Source organism: Phaethon aethereus (assembly GCF_964289735.1).
Source record: "Phaethon aethereus genome assembly, chromosome: 1".
Taxonomy (NCBI): domain Eukaryota; kingdom Metazoa; phylum Chordata; class Aves; order Phaethontiformes; family Phaethontidae; genus Phaethon; species Phaethon aethereus.
In genome coordinates, this window is record NC_138575.1 from 93,832,411 (window position 1) to 93,851,653 (window position 19,243).

Genomic DNA, 19,243 nt, shown 5'->3' on the forward strand with positions numbered 1-19,243 from the left:
AGCATCTTGAAGGCTGAAGCAAGCTTAGGCATGGAATAGCATGCAATCATTTACTGTTTTTCTTACACAATGCAAGTCATTTCTAATAGAAAGGCTGACCGTACAGAAGACTACTTGTTCAGCTATGTAGGACATGTGATACTTAAGAAGTACAAGGGCAGAATGGCCACAAGATGGAGATCTGGGAAAGGGCATGCTGACCCTACCAACAAGTTCTGCAGGGGGTGAAAGTTTAAGGTGTATCAGGTAAGACCTTGTAACATGAAGTCTATGCCCAGGAAGCACTGAAGGGGCCAGAGCCAATGACTGAAAGTTACCTCTGCACAAACATGATTCGAAGCAAATGTAATTCCAATCCCCTGGATCCAAACCCTGCAAATTGGGGATTATTCACCATCAGGTGGCGCAAACGAGCATTGTGACAGCTTGCGTTCAGAGTTACACTTCTGACACCAGAATGACTTTATTTCATAATTTAACAGTTGTATGTCATCTCCAGGTCTAGCAGATGCACTCCAGACAATAACTAAGTTATTCATACGCTTTAAAAATATTTAGCTATCTGCAGAGGAAACATTAAAACCATCGCCTTTTGGAATTAGATCCAGAGTAAGATTTGTTTTTATTACAAACCTCACAAATTCTGATGGAATCCCTCTGACCACTGGAGCCCAGAAACACTAGGCTTCACATACTTAGTGCACTGCATACCATGCTAGAGCCTCAGACAGAGGAGAGCTTTCAAATGTATGCTGTCTCTGCCATAGAGTGGTGGGGAGAAAGCAGCAAACCTGCTTGGATGCACCAAGGGCTTTCTTTTAGCAACAGGTCAGCAGACAGCTGTCATTGTAGCAGTCAGTGGATCCAGCTCTAGCAACTTCAGTTTCTACTTTCAACCCCTCAATAGCTTGATCTAGTTTGGTTGAGCAGTAAGGAATCATAGAGCAGGCTGACAGCAGGCTGGTTTAAGCACATTCTAGCAGAGAATCAGAATTCATTACTACATTGCAGAAGTAGGAGCTCAACCTAACAGAAATCCTGTTTCAATAAGTAGCTCCAAACACACTACATTAAGAAGCCCTACATACGCTTCATGGCAATGTATATGTGAAATGGCTCCATTTTACAACCAAGAACCACAAGCAAAAATTCATGCAACAGACTTATCTTTCTACCTTCAGTGGGGATGCAAGAAAGCTAATGGCAAGATTAGACAGAAAGAATAAAGAGAGTTCCCAAGCTACTCAGATGCACTGATCCCTAAAACCTGCTGGCTTAATTAATCTCATCTTACATGCAGTCCATGCCTTCTACTTTCATATCTATCCTTTAGCTACTGCTCTGAAGGGAAAAACTGTTCCTAATGTGACACTCATTGCAGGGTCAAAGAGTAGAAACGCATGGGAAAATCTAATACTGAACAGCACAAAGCTTGTTACTTCTGTTCCAGCCACTTGGATAGGTTTGTATACCTGAATGCTCATACATTCACCCTCCAGTACCACAAACGAATCAACTGAATAAGACAATTACTAGTCCTGACAAACTTTGCCTAACAGAAGAAAAAGTTAGTTCCAGTTGCACATTCCAGTCAAAAGATGACATAGTACATTGTGGTTTTTGCAGTGCTACTACTGGATTCAAGACAAGATGATTATGATGTTGCAGTTAAATAGTATTTGATATGAAGGATAAGAGATTTGCAGGAAACATTAGTTTGCCTTAAATGGCACTTTCCTTTATTTTCAGCTTTTGTTTGACAAGAAGTGCTTCTAGTCTGCCCTAAAATTCATCTAACAAAAAAAAACTTGTGTGGGCACTATATAAAAGCAGTGCAGCAGCTTCAAGCCTTTGGGGACCATTGTAGCACAGAGTTACATATGGATATTTCAGTGTTCAATTGCAACTGTGTTGAAATATTTAAACGAGGGCCATAACCAGGAAGGAATTGGTTTACAAAAATTGCATTACTTACAGTGATGTTCTGCAAGGTATCAGTACATTTTTAGAAAGAAAATTAGCTTAAATATCCACAAATTGCAATATAAATCAAGCTAACTAGCAGCAGTTGCCAAATACACTTCCATATCATACGGCCTGCCTTTGATGCATTTATTCAAGGTCAGAGGAGTTGTAATGAGTTGGTTGGCAGCGGTTCAGTTAACTTCTGAGAAGGTGACTTTTGGCTTTTTCGTTAAAAATAAAAAAGCTTTCACTAAAAAAGTCTCTTAACCTTTTTGTTCACAAATTAGCCATAGAAAATGTGAAGCAAATGCATGCCAATTTAGTAATATCTGCTTGAGCTGGCAGCGAAGAGAAGCATGCAACTTATCTTCAAAGACAAAACGCTCCATCAACAACAAAGTTGTAGGTAGCAGTATGAGAAGGAAAGGATGAGAAGTTTATCTGGGATCTAAAGTATAAGGAGGCGAAGGAGAACATCAGAATAGAATTCTGTATCAGAAAGAAAAAGCTAACTTAAGGAAAGTCTCTTATCCTCCAAAGACACATCTGCTTATGTTAGAAAAAGATTTTGTTACTTAACCACAGGTACCGGCACTTACAAGCTTACCTTATCCAGCAACACATTCTGCCATAAGCGGAATATACTGAGGTAGCTTCTGTCTCTTGCACTGAATGACGTGAAGAAAAACTGCAGGAAGAAACAAGGTACATAAAAGCTGACTTGTAGGTATTTTCAAGAAACCCAGAATGCTTCCTTGTATCTTGAATATCCTAAGGTTTTCAGCAATGGCATGCTCTTCTCACATTCAAATCCAGGCTCATATTCCTCACACTCCACACTTTCATCACTTTTAATAAGTATGAGTTAGTTCCCCAATATCCATAAAGTATATAAAGACACTTGCTCGTCTGGGCATCTAAATGCAATCATTTGTACTTCTGGCATAAAGGAAGAACTCCCCCTCAACCAACTACATAGTTAAATCTTTCTCCTACTTCCAAATAGGAGGTGGAACAAGTCAGAGATGCATGTACCTATTTCTAACAGGCCACAGCCCTTTCCATCCTTCTGATGCATATTGCTTTTACTAATCTTTTCACATGAGATGATGTGAAACTAAATTAAAACAGGAGATCAAATTAGATGCATCATTTGCAGTATTAAAATATTTCCCATTTGAAAGTTTGTTTAGCAGAGAAAGAGGTTTATCTTACTTGATGATGAAAGTTAATATTTAACTAATTGAGAGGGAACAGCCAAATATGAGAAATTGCAGTTCCTTCAGAAATAACAGCTCCGGATTCACCCCGGAAAGCTATTTACTGTATCCAGCCAAGAATTATTATATTCAAGGCATTTACAGAAGAAGTATCATGAAGTGTGTTGCACCTAAGAACATTCTGCATTATACTTTTCAGTTTTTCCAAATACACACCCAAAAAATCCATTTCCCAGCACATAAAATTGCATGTTCTATGGGTAGATTTCTCCATGACTCAAAACCCCTGATATCACAGTCCTTTTGTTTTTCAGCAATTTTCTTCCAGGGGCACTTTTCGATCCAGTGAGTTTGATATTTTTGCACTCTCAAGGATGCACATTCTGAATTCATGCCCTGAACTTCTAATTTTCAAATGGCCTTCCTTTGAGAATCAATGGGACAAAAACTCCATTACTTTCTGGTTACTGCGTCAACTCTACTAGGGGATTCCGCAATCAAACTAAAGTTGAATTATCAAGCCAATATGCACAGGGACCAAACCATCAAGTATGTCTTCCAATCCCAATTACATTTAAAGATTTGACAGGGAAGTTATTTATGCAAATTTAAAACTGCAACAAGTCCTCTGCCCTGGACGTTAGAATTTAAAAAACATTTAAATACATGTTTTCACCTTTTCTCCTTTTGTTGCTATTTGTATGGCATTTGGAATGAGTCGAGCAGTCTTCTCCTTTGTCATGAAAGTGATATCCTTCAAGGCAATAGAAATCTAACCAAAAACAGATTTAATAAGACATAATAAAAAATAACTGCTAAGACTAAAAATTTACAAAGTCACAGAACATGCAAGAGGAACTCAAACTAACCCCAAACCCTGGGGTGCAATTCACTTGAGGTCAAAGGCAATTACTGTCTCCACTTGCTAATCATAACAGCAAGCATTCCAAAGTAGAAGCGAGTTAAGATGACTTTAGAGCAATCTACTATTTTTTCATACTAGGACTAGGGAAACAAAGTTTGTTCTTTCCTTCCACTCCTCCAGCAACACTCAAGGATTAAAGGGCCCAATCCCAAGCCACATACCTGAAAGCCAATCCCAATCGGTACGCTATACATGAAGTGGGACATAGGTCAGATAACAGACTATCTTGTCTCTATCATCTCACAGAAGTTTGCAATCTAGTCCATTTTCACAGGGTTTTTTTGCAGTCCAGACACTGCAAGGAAATCTTCCTGTTTGGATGTGTTTGCCTTGTGTATTAGTACTTTAAATGTTTCTGTTTAGAACAGCATGGTCTGACTGGCTGCAACAAGCCATTTCCATTCAGCCTACCCCTTTCCCTTGAAGATAGGCTGTTGTGCCATTCAGCTTAGAGAAAGGAAGAACATTCAGCTGGATCTTGCTTTTTCCTGTGTGTGCAGAAGGTCCTCCCACTTCCTCTCTGCATCAACACAGCCTGCTAAGGAGAACCCAAAACTTGTTTCTACCACTGTAGCTGTGCATCTACCACTTTGCTAGGCAGGCAGGAACAGGTTACCAGGATGTATGCTGTTTTGGCTGAAAAAAAATCAGTCTTTGAATAGTTTATATACTCAAGGGTGTGGTTTCAAACAGTTTTGTTTTGTGGGGTTGTTTTTTTTTTTTAAATTTCGAGTCTATAATAAGAAACATTCAATCATCAAATCAATCTGATTTAAGTTAAGCTTCGTTTTCAATTAAGCATTTATACACCCCCTCATTGTCTTAAGCTATTTGTCACAAGCTATTTGTTGTCTGTCTTGCATACTTCAGAGAACACATAGTAGAATTTAAGAGATCAACATAAGGTATGAGCAGTCTTGCAGCTGCAGAACATTTTGACACATCTCTATCACCTATTAACTACGTTACTTTCTCATTCACTGCCTCAAGCTATTTCTACAGCAGATGCAACAGCTGCTTGAATGAAAAATTTTAACTCATTAACCTAAGTCAACAGAAAAAGGGCAAACATCAAATATCTACTTATGCTCATACTATTCAAAAGCTACAGACCAAAATATGAGAACTTGCAGAGGTAATGTATAGATTCTCTTCAGCTATTCTTAGCTGTTGATATTTACATGCGAGACTAAACCAAGTAAGGTTCAACGCTGGGGAGTTCTTGAATAGGGCAACACCATTTACTGTATCATGCTCCTGGTCTTACAGGAGAACATTACAAGTTACATCCCTCTATAGAGCAACTCTCCTTGGCAAGGAGAGGCAAATCATCATCCAGAAATGTGAAAGCTTTAGCATCACTCATGAACTCCTTCCTATGCTGAATGACTGAGTGAGCAGGCTTACTTCAGCATTCAGATGTCTCCAATGCTATTCTCATTTTACAGAGCAATGGATCTGCATTTCCTCTTTGGGATGCAGGCTCTTTTCAGCACAAAGTTACTAGCACAAGATTGACAGGATAAGATTTTTTTGAGGAACTCTCATATCCTGATAGTACAGGGCAAAGAAGAGTTAGGATTCAAGTAAGCTAAGAGATCTTACTGTGGTCTCCCATCGGAAAATGTTGCTGTGGAAACAGAGCCAGTTTTCAGAGAGATACAAGCGTCCTTGCAGCAGAATGTCCTTCTGGAGTGCACAGGCATAATCTATGTGTAGAGAGCAAGAGCAAGTTTACTCACTTATTACAGCTCAGTTGACTCAAACCTGTTAACTTTAAGTGAGATAAGGGTATTACAATACAAATAAAAAGCCATTTCTTTCACCCTCCCAAAGTCTGTGAAGGCAGACTTGTACTGGATTGCATCCAGACCATTGTTCTGGGAACACCCCAAAGCCAGAGTTGATGGAGGCATCTGTGTGAGGACAGCACTCCAGGTATTGACTGCCTGTACATTATCCTATATTTTCAGAGAAAAACATATCAGGCAAGATCAGGAGTACATGGGATAAGTATTCATAAGTCAATCTTCAAAGCACCTAAACAACAGAATACACAAATGTTTTCTAGTACACCAGATTATACTGTCAACTCCTACATAACAGTAGTTCATATGTTGTAGTAAGATAATCATTTTACACTAAACAGATCCTATAATTAGCTAAAACTATCTGCAGACTGAGACTCTAAAAGGCAGCTTGAAGCCATCCAGTTCTTCAGGCAGGAGATATTTTCAGGAGCTTACTGTCACTTACTATGATACTGCCTCTGGCTGAAACATCCCTATTGAGAAACAGATTTCATCTAAAATGCAATTACACATCATCAGATACCTGCTAATTAAGAACAAAAGCAGAGGATTTGGTTGCACTTTTTAAAAACCTCTCTGAGAGAACTTTCATAATTTCAGAGCCTGAAGATTCAAACAAAGGAATTTTCAGAAGTACTACTACTAGAAAGTTAAGACAGACCTCTTTTGGAAGCTCCAACATAAAGAAGGCTACCTTATGTATAGAAAATATCCAGAATGTACCTATTCAAGCAGGATGTTAATGATTTGATACCTCTAAAGTTAAACGAGTTTTGTTATTTTGAAAAGCATTGTATCTGGCATTGTCCGAGCCAGAATTCTGATTTTGTGTACAAGAAGATAAATACAGTTCTTGTTCAAGTACCAAGAGGTTCAGAAGTCCCTCACTGTCCTAACTTCAAGGTAAGTCTGCATCTACAGAAACTTCTATTATGATTTTTAATTCTCTTGGGTTTTCCCCTCAAATAATCAAATGGAAATAAAGTTTCTTGCAACAAGCATGAGGCATGTGTACAAGTCCCTGGAGACAAAAACTGCAAACAGAATTACATGAACTTAAAGAAATCCAAACCAATAAATAAGGGCATGTTTAAAGAGAAGTCAGATACCAAAATGCTGGGAGAGCAGAGAGGGAAGGCAGCAGGAGTTTGAGGTTAAGGACTTCAGGAAAGCATTACCAAGAAGTTTGCATCTAACTTCTGTTTGGGGGAGCGAGAGGGATTCAGACCTATAAATATAAGAGCACTGGGCAAGTGATGAGCAACACCACCATGACCTATCTACAAAAAAGAATATCAAAACAAAAGGGATATATTAGCATTTCTCCCTCTAAGTTTTCAGATCCAGAAACTTAAGACGCTGCTTGTAAACAACATTTTCAGACAAATTAAAGTCCTTTAAAAACTCCCATTTTGAAAGTCTAAGTGATTTCTCTTTCATTTTAAGAAAAAAAAATTGTATTTCATATAATCTTTCTATACAGTGCTCATGACAGTGGAATAGCAGTTAAAGGCAACTAAGTTAAGAACAGGAGCAGTTACAGTTCTTTTAATGAACAGCAGCAAGTAATTGCTTCTTTGAGCACTGTGAAGCTTGTGATAAGTTTCTCTGCATCAAGCAAAGGAAGAGCTCTTTGCTTGGAGGATGTAAAAAGTCCTTCCAAAGGAGCACTGCTTTTTATGCCATAAAAAAAATTAAATATATATAAAGTAATGATGTTGCTTCTGATGGAGCAGGTGCTACATTGTTGAGATTAACCAATTACTAAAGCTTTCTCCAAGTCCTAGGCAATCTGTTCACTGAAACTGTGCTTCAGAGTTTGCTCCATGGCTTTCTGTATCAATCCTGTGTAAGTACAAACATCAAAACAACACTTTGAAGTAATATCCTCTTCTTCTGTTTCACTTCTGTACTGAATTCAAGTATTTTAACAATGCAGAAGGCATTTCAGAGAATAACTGCCTCCTGAGGCTGAGAAAAGGACACAGGGATTTAACTGTTTCTGTGCAAGTGAAAGCTCTAATTTCTCTTTCATTAACCTGGAAGGAACTCAGCATGCTGCAAGCATATACTGACAGCCTCTCAATATTCACTTCCTTAAAGGATGCATAAGATGAGAGATGAACTTTAAACAGTCACAATGCCACTTGGTATAAAAAACCCACCCAATTCTTGGACAGTATATCTGTTACACAATGCTCGGGCAGCACAGGCAGGCTTACCTCCAAGGCAAGTGACAAAAGAGGGAATAAGGTGCATCACTGCATGCAAAGGAGGTAGGGTTATATGCTTGCCTCCTTTGGATTTTGCAGTGGAGCAAAAGAGGGAGTCAGAGCTCAGAAGGAACATTTCAGTGCCAAGAAGTTATGCACCATAGTTTGATCTTCTGACACCTCTGCTGTCCCCTCCCACCCCAGGCACTTCTCACCACCTCCACTCTTCCAGTGGAGCGTTACTTCTATGCCTGCATCCATGTCATGAGCGCATGGATAAGCTAACCAGGTATACCAGGCTGTGAAAAACCTCTGCTCAAGGCATGAGCCAACCCAGATCTAACAGATTTGCACAGCACAGCACCAGATAATGTTCTTTGTGCTCAGCACTAGCCTGGGCAATAACTACAACTGCACAGACCATCTAGGTCATAAAACATTTTTATCTGCCCTCAATATACCATGTTGACAAATCCATCCAAGTGCACAGCATTATAAGTCAGGATAAAATGAAGATTGGTTCGTGTTTTCCAATGATCTCCTACCAAGGCTGAAGGGAATTACACACTTAAATACTGAATTTTATGTCCTCATACAACATAGCTGGCATTTGTCTCTGAAGAGGCTTAAATTACAAGCACCCACTGTGTCACTCAGTCCCAGAAGTCACATTAATCAACGTGCCTAGGGCAAGGTCTAGGCTTAGTTCCAGGGAGCAAGGAAAAGCTTCTGCTAAGGATCTACCTACTTAACAGGGTCACTTGAAGCAACATCCCTTACCTTTGTATTCAAGCACCAAACTGTTACAATTATGGAATCACTCCCTCTTCCCCCACCATCTATGGCAACTAGCTCAGTATAACTAGCTGCCTCTTTAAAGTAAAAGAGAAGACTCAGAAACTCACAGAATAGAAAATAAATGGTTATGACACTGGAAGAGGTACACCGAGTTGGTTGTCCATGCTGCAAAGAACATAAAACAAATTCAGTGCTCTCAGGATTTAACTCTACCTCTGTTCTTCTCACACTTGCCCATCAATGTACATATGCTGAGCTTATGTGCTCAGCCTGACCCTGCATAATGACCTTTCATTCCAGCTTGTCAGCTAACAGCTCTCAGTCACATCTCCACTGCTGTCAGGAAGGGTTCTGCCTAAGAACTCACTATGGGGTAGCAGCAGGAAAAGACGTTAAGAGGCTCCCATCCCATATCTAGATGAACTGGAGGATTCTGTATCTTCTCCTTCACTTCTCAACCCCCAAAAGGAATCTATCTTTATTCACAAAGCAGGCAGTACAAGAGAAGAGTATGGACCTGACTTTCCCCTGAAGGTATATTATGCTAGTTCAGAGACAGGAGAATAGGAAGTTATCAGCTGTAGTTAGAATTTGCCATAAAAAAAACCACCTTGGCACTACTGCAATCTGGAGTTATCAGCCAGAAGACAAGCACTTTTGGTGTGATTACATCTTACCTACTATAAGTCTCTCCGAGTCTGGCAGATGAGAAAACTGTCTCTTAAATTCCTCACTCCTATATTTGTAAGTGGAACTTGAGAGCTGCAACAAAGAATGGTAAAAGGTTAAGCAAACACATTTATTTTCAGCCATCAACTGTCTTCATACTGGATGTGTAATTACATCTTGAAGAACAATTGAACATCAAAAGAACAATAAAGAATAGGTAGCATCTAAATGTGATCACCACTGTAACTTTATGCTTGCTTATGTAGGAGTGTGCTTCTAGTATTTAGGATAGCATGGGCCAAACTGTTCCCTGTATCAGGCCAGATGCCAATTACAAGGCATTACAGTTGTATGATGGCAACCTGCTCTACTCATAAGGACAGGGCTAAGTCTTCTACTAGCACAAACTAAATAAAGAGGCAACAAGGTCACAACATAGGTGGTGACAGAGCAGATCAAGCCCTCATGCAGGCCACTAGCTGGACACAAGGACACAATCTAGAACACCAATTTCTACTTTGTGTACCGTTTCAGGAATACTACAATGCAGTGAATTTCTTGCCAGTTGCTATAGTTAGACCTGTATGAATAGAGGCAAAAGTTTCCTCCAGTAAGCACAAATAGCAGCACCACCATCACCCCTTGATTTCCTGATCTGTTCTGCATTTCACCCCATATTCAAAGAGATGACTGTCTATGGGTCATTTAAGATTCAAACTGGGCGGTAAACGCACAGCAAAGAAGATTAATCTTGATGGACTAACTCCTTATTCTTATAAACAAATGCCCCCACTCACATTCAAATAAAGAGCTTCAGAATGTTCTCCAGAAATGATTCTGCTTTAAAAGCCCTATTTTTCATTTTGCAGTATTAACAGGGCCATATTTTCTTCTTAACAGATGTTGGCCACTTGTTTTAGGGGCCATCCTAACTAAATGCCCTCTAAGGCAATTACTCAGATGAACTATAGCTAAGACAGTAAGAAGTCACTTTCAAGTGTTATCAAAACCAGGTATACTGTAAAAACCTGTTTTACACTTTTTTTTTTTAATCTTTCTAAAGATCTTAAGCACATGGCTGTTATTCTCTCCTTGAACACCTGTACTACTCCAAAACTTGATATTCACCATTAAACCCATCTCTACCATAGGTTAGTGGCTATTTTTGTTTAGGGTGGGGGAAGAAAGAAGGTAAAAGAACCACTTTTGACTGCATGATCTTGCAGCATGTTTACTAAAAAAAACACCCAGTTTTAGCACACTCTTGCAGCATGTTAGTTGGTCACTACCCTTTCATTATGTCTGTGCTTGTTGTCAAAACAATCCCAGAACAAACACAGACTTATCTTCAGCTTGAGGGTCTTTTAATAAGCTAGTACAACTAGTGCCCCCACCTCATCAAGATTCTCACATTTTGCTACCTTCCACAGAAAAGATTCCTGCTTCTCATAGTTTAAAAGTTCCCTGAACATTGCCTGACACACACATACTATGATAGTCTGTCATCTACCTATACTTGAGAATGGAGCTCTTTGACCACAAGAACACTACTACTTCAAGGTTAGGTGTTTAAGTGCATATAATACAGGAGAAGGCAAAGTCACCCTGACTCAGTTCAGCTTTAAAAAAAAAAATGTTAACATTACCTTCAATAAAATAAAGTCTTTATCTCTGACCACTGGCAAGTACATATTTGCTGTCCACTAATATTCTGAGCATTGCAATCCAAAAAGGCAATGAGGGAGACAGATCATACATCCACCCCTCTCCTTCTGAGAGAAGTAAGCATGAAAGCTTTAGGTGCAACTAACAGGGCAACATTAGACATGTCCTCTAAGCTGTAAGTTTCCAGTTACATTTCAGCTATTTCTGAGATTGTGAAAATAACATTCATGGAAAGCATGTCATCTACTAAAGTAGATAGGCTATAGTTTCTTGGCCTTGTCACATCATGCCATGAAAAGCATCCTTTTAACTCATCATCTGAAACAGGCATCAAATAACTGAACTGCTTTGAAGAAACGGAGTTCTTTGCAATTACTCTGGAAAGAGACATGAGAAAAAATTAAAAGTTAATTCAGATTTGTAAAGTTTCCACCTGTAGTTCCAGAGACCCTACCTCATAGGGAGGTTTAGAGAGTCATACCTCAGTTGACTGAAGTCTGAGCTTATGATGACAATGCTAACATACAAGGGGAAAAAAGAAGTGGTATGCCAAGTGAGCAAAAGGAAGTTCAAAACCTTCAGTCCCGATTTATGAAACCATGATTTTAGAAGCCATGCTTTTAAGGACAGAAGTAGTTTCTCCAACACACTGTATACAAGAGATTAGAGCTACACTGAAGTTAAGCATTTTTGTGGTTATAAGACAGAAGGAATCGGGAAGAGGAGAAAAGGTACATTACAGTATCACAGACATTTATGTCAGTGCCCAAATCAGCACATTCAACAGCTCCAAGAATCCAAACTCACAATACCTTGAGTTTTACTTAGAAAGGGAATTTTCCTAAAGCATAAAACCTGCTATAACTTGTCTGAGAAACTCTTGCTATCATTTAGAAGTGTTCTTTGTCACAAGTGACAAACAGGCTATAAGAAATCCTCTTACTAATTACAGATTTCTGCTGAGCACTTGGGACATCTATGAACAGCCTGCTCTGAATCCTTATCTAATCAGCAGAAAAAAAGTGAGCACACTGAAACTTTTTAACCTTATCTTTTCCTTACTTTGTATGAAAACTAGCTTACTTGGACCTGCAATTATTATGGACTCAATACGTGGCTTCGTGATTAAGAGATCACTCAATGGACTTGGGAAACAACAGGGACAATTTTAACACTATTGGCACTATCAGTTTCCTTAAAGTTAATAAAATAAGACATTGCCGTTTCTATGATTACAGCATTCTCATAATCACTATTCTAATATCCAAGATATGTCAGTATTTGAGGCAGGTTGCCACCTCTAGGTTACAAACCTTACCATCAAATATTAAAAGAAGAAAGGCATAAATTAGGCTGTAGTATGGCATTTAAGAGATGAAAACAGCAACTCATTTTTAACACATGCACATTTCTAAGTTTAATTAAGTCATTAGGCAAACACTTTGCCCAAGGATAATCTAGGCATTTATGGGTATACTATATTTAATCACCAAGAAAATTATTAAGTCCAGCCAATAACATATTAGTATTCTTTATCTGAAGCCACAAAATACACCAGAAACCTGTAAAATAGCATAGGCAGAAAAACCTCTTCAGTGTCATCCAGAAAGTTTTACAGAAGACAGTTACGCAAGAACCAGATACTACTTGAAGACACATAACCAAGTGATTCTCATACCTTGTTTAGAAACGGACCAGAGTCCAACTATATAAAGTCATGTTCCAGAAAAAATGTTAACTTAAATAAGACTAAGCCAAGTTATTTATATGATAGAAGGCTGTTAAAAAACAGCTTCCCTTCACATTTACATCTTCAAAGTGTAGAATAGTTGCAAAAAATAGAAACTGCAAATAGTTTGAGCCATGTAGCAAACTGCAGAGGAGAATTAAGCTACACCTTCTCCCAAGAGTACAGCAAAAATGCTAATTGTTAGGAAATTCTTTCATTGGACATATCACTAAGCATGCAAACAGTCAACCAGCCTCAGCAGAATAGTGTGCACATTTTTTAACATTTGCTGATGACAGTAATAATTTTGCATTTGCTTTGTTAGTGTTTTCCCCTTGTTTTGAGACACCACAAAAACCACACATTACCTGACAATTTGCATTCTACAGTTTTGACATGCAGCTATAAATACAAACAGCTGAGAACACAGCGAAGTTGACCTCACCACTAGAGTAATACAACTCTGATGTCACCTCATTTTAAGAGGTGCACACGTGCCTCCCAGTGAGCTTCAGTCTTGGTGTCAGTTACTACCAAGAGTTTGGGGTCCCAGAATAAAACAAACCTATAAGCAAGCTGCCCAACCTACTCCCCTTTTATGCTCAGAAGTCTCACTTAACCATTAAAATATGGCCAGTGAGACACACGGCTTTGCTCCTCTGTCTGCAAGCAAGCAAGCAAATCCATGCTGCTATGTCTACACACCACTTTAAAGACCACCTGATGTGCTATTCCCCAAAGACAGAAAAGCTTGAGCTGTACTTTCCTATAAAGTTTCTAGACATGGTCAAAAACAAGTTTAGAGATATTAGTAAGGTTAGGATGAAAGTACTTTTTATTCCTACACTAGCACATTAAAACAAACATTAAGTACCCTGGCAAAAATTGTTGCATTTCTACAGAAGAATGCATTGTTTCCCCCCGCCCTTCAAATTAATCTAAAAATCCTTCTTAACATCTGGAGAAAGAAAAAGAAAACAGCCTCCAGAAGAACACACAGGCAGAGAGAAGTTTGATTTTATACAAAAGGACTACTTCAAACTACACATATTCTTGAAAGTTATCAGATAAGGGAGAAATAAAAAAATAAAACCAAACAAAACATACCAACATCTCATTTTCAGTGTGTCTAAAGCCTCACTAGGCTAGGAAAGAGTTAAACCAACAGCCCTGAACAAAAGCCTCATTTAGCAGTACAAGGCAGGCAAACTTAATTGTTCACATACTCCAAAACAGATTCAGGCGGATTTACCTATAAGCATGAGAACAACTCCCATGGCATAGTGAGAGGGCGGTCTCTCTGCTGAGGCTACCTGTAAAATGTGCCAAGTCTGACAAGCCTTTCCATCAGAGAAATGTTGATCCCACTGCAGCCATTTCTTTACTCCAGAAAAGTTCATCATGACCATTCAATCTAAATCTATAAGGCACAAGCCACAGCTATCTCACAATTTAGCTCCTCCTTTAAAACTAGAGCTGCGATGACCAGATTTCCCTTTGGGAAAGTAAAAAAAGAAAAAAATATTTACCTTCTTAAATTAAAAGTCACCCCTGAAGGAAAAAATCCATCCTAGCTACAGATAGTCCTTCTAGTGGTCTGTTGGTTAATCTTATCTTCACTTTATACATTATTTTTGGATTCTGAGCAAGTTACCCCATACCTTCTGGGGTAGGGATTAAGCTTCTCAAGTCCATTAGCAAAAAGATTTTTTTTCAGATTTATTGTCATGGCTCCTTCTGAATCCCCTCCTACGTTCCATGTGCGTCTGGAGAGCTAGATGTAGAACTGCAGGAGTCACTGCAAACACACATAAATCCAACTTACATTTGCTTTTAGGCACAGAATCACAGTGGAAGCTCAAATCCATGTGACTACCAGTCTCCCTTATCTTTTCACAGCTCTAGGGTACAGCTTTCAATTTCTTCTGAAAACAAGCACAAGGATGTATTTTCAAAGTGTCAGACTTGTTGTGTTTACCCTGCCACAAGCAAACAGTCTGGATCCACACTGTTAGAGTGATCTATTTTCACTAACCATTCCTTGACAAAATCACAGCAAAATTGTGTGTTAGAAACACCTTTCAATTATTGAGTACTCATAAGCTTTACTAGCAGTAACTCACTATTCTGTTCTTTCTCTTGAAGCACAAAAAAACATTAAGCTTGCACAGGGAAAGAACCACTCACAGGACCTGAAAAGCAACACCACCTTACTTTGGGTGACTTACTGTGCTGTGTACAGTACGCTGCACACTTTGGGACTGGATGTGTACAGAGTGTCCACTTGTGTGTGTGTTTTTTTTTAAAAAAGAACTATTTGATCACACCTGATTATCCACACAGTTGTATTTAATTCATAGGTCATATGAGGCATGTCAACCAATAAAAAAAGAAAAACAAGCAACTGTTGCCAGGGTTGGCTCAGCCACTGTATTCCCTAAGAGCCTGCTTTCCAAAAGTTCCCATGCTCTCAAGGAAATGGAAACAAGCTCACAGCCACAGTGGGAGGGGGAAGAGTTTAAGGAGCCAGGACTATTTTACTTACATTCATTATATGCTCTTCTTCAGCCACCCTTAACTTCTCTGGAAAGGGGAGTCTCATAAGCACAGGGCACTCTTCCAGTGGGCCACTGGCAGGCACAGGGCTGTGGACTAGGGTCACTACCTTCCTTCTGTAGCCCAGCCCCCCTCTTATTTGCAGAGACTGAAGAAGAAACAGGTTTTAACATTTCGTAGTGACTGAGCACAAAAAAACCAAACAATGGCAGTTTTCCTTCAGTGCCACCTGTGTACAAGCAGAACAGCATCCCGTAAGATTTTGGTGCAACTATGTTTCTCTTCTGTTGGAAATACAACACGTAAAATTTCAAGGAAGGGATATTAAAATACAGGTCATGAGAAAATATTCAAGTTACTGTGTTTTCTAGGGTTTTGTTTGTTTGGGGTTATGTGTGGTGTTTTGGGGGGGTTTTGTGGTGTTCGTTTTTTTTTAATCCTCTGAGATCCCATAAACAAGGTGAAAAACAGAGACCCTAGTTCCCCCAAAATGAGTGTTTCTATTAACTAGTTCTCACAGATGCACAGGCAGGCACACTAATGATGTTAGACAGACTATAATGTACCACTAACACTGATAGCTTCCAAAAATCCATGTAGGAAGAAACTCCTCAGAGCTATTTCATTATGGGGAGCTTCTGAAACAGTAGATGCCCACCTTCAAAGTATTTGACACTCAGTGTCATGAGACTGACTGAACTGGGTACTTCCAAAAGGAGACTGCTCCTATTTATTTTAAAGGCTGATCTAGTATATCAAAAGCACTGTATCCCCCAGTGCCTCAACAATAGTCCAGCCCTCACCAGCTCCACTCTGGACATCAGTCTCATCAAGCGATCGTTGACCTAACACATGGTAAGACCCTGCTTTTCTGAAAAGCAGTTCTGGTCGACTACTGACCAGAGAGGCCTGTATCACAACTGTTTACCCCATGGTGTGACATGAACTTGGCTGAACTGGAATCCTGCTCACAAAAGGCCTGGTCATCTGCTGCACCCCACCAGCCACCTTGTCCTTCTGCAAGCAGGAAAGAAGATCTCGTAGTTGAGCTTTACCTGTATAAGTACAAATATCAAATCATGTTGGAGCAGGGCTTGGAAAACAGCCTACAAAATCCATAAAGATGTTACAATTACAAATTTGACAGACAAAAAAAATTAGCATCATATGAAATACTGGGAACTATGCTGCTAACATCAGGTTATATAATTAGAAATAGAACAGAAGTTTCATTTATATAATTAGAAATAGAACAGAAGTTTCATTTTTTGTGAAAAACTTTTAAACTTGGCTTCCTTCCCAGAAAGAAAACTCACAGACTTCATGTTTAAAAGACTGAAAGATGTAAAGGTATTTCTTCAGAGAACTTTAAGTTGTACTACCTGTTAAAGATTTTTTTTTCTTCAAATGTTCTTTAGAAAAAACAGTAGAAAAGATCTGGAAGAATTTTGTAACAAAAGTATTTCAGTTTAGAACATGTGAGGAACTCTCACAAGTTTCTCCTTCAAGACACCACCAAAATTAGCTCAATTTCACAAGCCATTACATTTCACTGAAATACAGTTAACTGATGCTATTCCAAAAAGGTCCTTGGGAAACAAGCTGATAACCTTCTTATCATTGATACAAAAGCATCTTGTCATTAGTATTATAGCCTTTTTCCTAAAAAAAAAAGTTTGGGTTGAAAGTATCCCCTGCTTATTCTGAAGTAATTGCTTTGCAGTATTCAGTACTCACTTTCTGCAAATAAGTGTTCCAAAGCATTTAAGCGGTGAAGCCAATGTACTTTCCTAACAACTCTGATCTGGGTATAAAATCTCAAGTTTGACACACACAGTGAGGAGCAAAGCATATGCTCTATTTCAGAAATAAAACTGACTGAGGCATGAAGCTAATGTACAGTCAGCAGACACACACCCCCTACACACACCTCCTCCTCTAGCTGCCTGCAGCCTGTTCCAACCCATGGAAATCCCTGGCCAACACTCAGGCAGCCTCTACTGCTCCCTGTTCTCTCACCCACTTGCTCAGAGCTGGTGCCGGACACCATCCAGCAGAGCTAGAGAGCATTCTGCCAGCCTCTGCTTGCATGCCAGCTTGGGAAACAGACTGAAATGCACCAGCCTTGCAGAGCATGCACACAAATCAAGCGGTCAAAGAAAACTTAAGGGGGGGGCTGGGGGAAGAGGGCGTAGGGCTGCCCAGCTCCAATCTAAAATCACTATCATCTAAACAGATTTGTGGGAGGCAGGTTGCAGTAGCATAGGTCATTTCAAGTTCACAAAAGTCCCAAAGGGGACAGCAGTGGAAAGTATGATCACCAGGGAAACACCAGCTTGGAAAGGCGCACTCAGTGCCCAGCACTCCTCCTCTCTGCATCGCTGAAGGCTACACAGCTCATGCGCCAGTCTTAAAGACAGAGTACATCTACACCTGGTACCTTGGCATGGACCCAAATCTACTCTCACACAAGACTTGTCCATCGTCTGCTTTACAAGTCAAGCCTTTGCTAAGAGACCTGCTCAGTCTGAGCTGGGGAGTGAGGGAGGAGGGGAGAAGGGGGAGATCAGGGCATGCTTCATGTACGCTCAAGTTTCCAAAATGAGTACACTACCGCCCACCCCTCCGCCAGCTGCCCAGAGCTCAGTTCTTCATAGGCACAGAATAGACACTTTGAGGCAAGGGATAAAGGCCTTTGCAGGCCCATCAGATATCTCTGCCTGCTCTGAAAGAGGAACAGCAGGCATACATCTATTCTGCTTTCTTTGTGCTGTCTGTCCCTTTCCATCTGCCTTACCTCTGCTGCATTTCTGCAAGTAACTACCCAAAGTCAGTCTCCGACTGCTGTTTGTGTAGGGTGCTGTTCTGGAAGCAAGGAGGAGGACTACAGAGGAAGCAGTAGGCTGCATAGGAGCTTCATCCTGCACAGACCACGAGCCACTACGGCAGTGAGGGGCTGTGCAGCCCCTCTTTGCTGCATGGCACTACCCACCCATTCCCAGCTGCAAGACAGCATCCCTAAAAGCTATCACAACCCACATACGATTTCAGAGCTATAGGAGAAGAGGCAAGTGTCTCTATAGTGCATCCACCTCACCCACTGAAGGCCCAGCCTCCCACAAGTCAGGTCCCCTGGGCACTTGGCTGAAGATACAGCAAATGACTCACACAACAGCAGGGAAGAGAGATCCCTCTCCTAAGCACAGCCCTGCTGAGGAAGCCGAGAGAAGAAATAGAAAAATGTATTTGAAGGCATTTTAATCACTCTCATAATCAGATTTAAGTCTGAATGCCTGAAAAGATAATTGAACACAATGGGGCTATATTTACAGCCATTTTGCCAGCCACAGCTGCTCACTAGGATTAAGCAGTTGTCTCTGCATCTAGCTGGGTGGCAGCACTTTAGATGGCACGGTTCTGTTGTCAAGATCAGCTATATATGTAAATAGCAGGAACTGGTTTCACCAGAAAAACAAGACAACTCTCCTGCTTTCCCAAAGCAAAACTAGGGCACATCACAGAGAATCTCTGTGTGATGAAAAAGCAGCAAGATATTGGGAGGTAGGTATTATATATAGGAAAGTATTCATTGGCGATTTCTTTCCATCAGAAAGACAGTAAAAGGACTCAGAGTGATCTCAGAAAGGCCCTGCCAAAGCCTGGGTACCAGTGTGACTCCGGCCTCAGAAGTA

The 19,243-nt window shown here is 40.0% G+C and overlaps 1 protein-coding gene across 1 annotated transcript in view; it reads right to left on the minus strand.

The window, feature by feature from the left end:
- GRAMD1C (GRAM domain containing 1C) overlaps nt 1–19,243 on the minus strand; it is a gene marked incomplete at both ends in the record, with an annotated part of 54,113 nt that overhangs the window by 25,524 nt on the left and 9,346 nt on the right. Inside the window, 4 exons of the mRNA XM_082005450.1 lie at nt 2,573–2,653; nt 3,862–3,957; nt 5,716–5,819; nt 9,610–9,694. Coding sequence (XP_081861576.1) covers nt 2,573–2,653; nt 3,862–3,957; nt 5,716–5,819; nt 9,610–9,694 — 366 coding nt within the window. The remainder of the gene's footprint in view (nt 1–2,572; nt 2,654–3,861; nt 3,958–5,715; nt 5,820–9,609; nt 9,695–19,243) is intronic.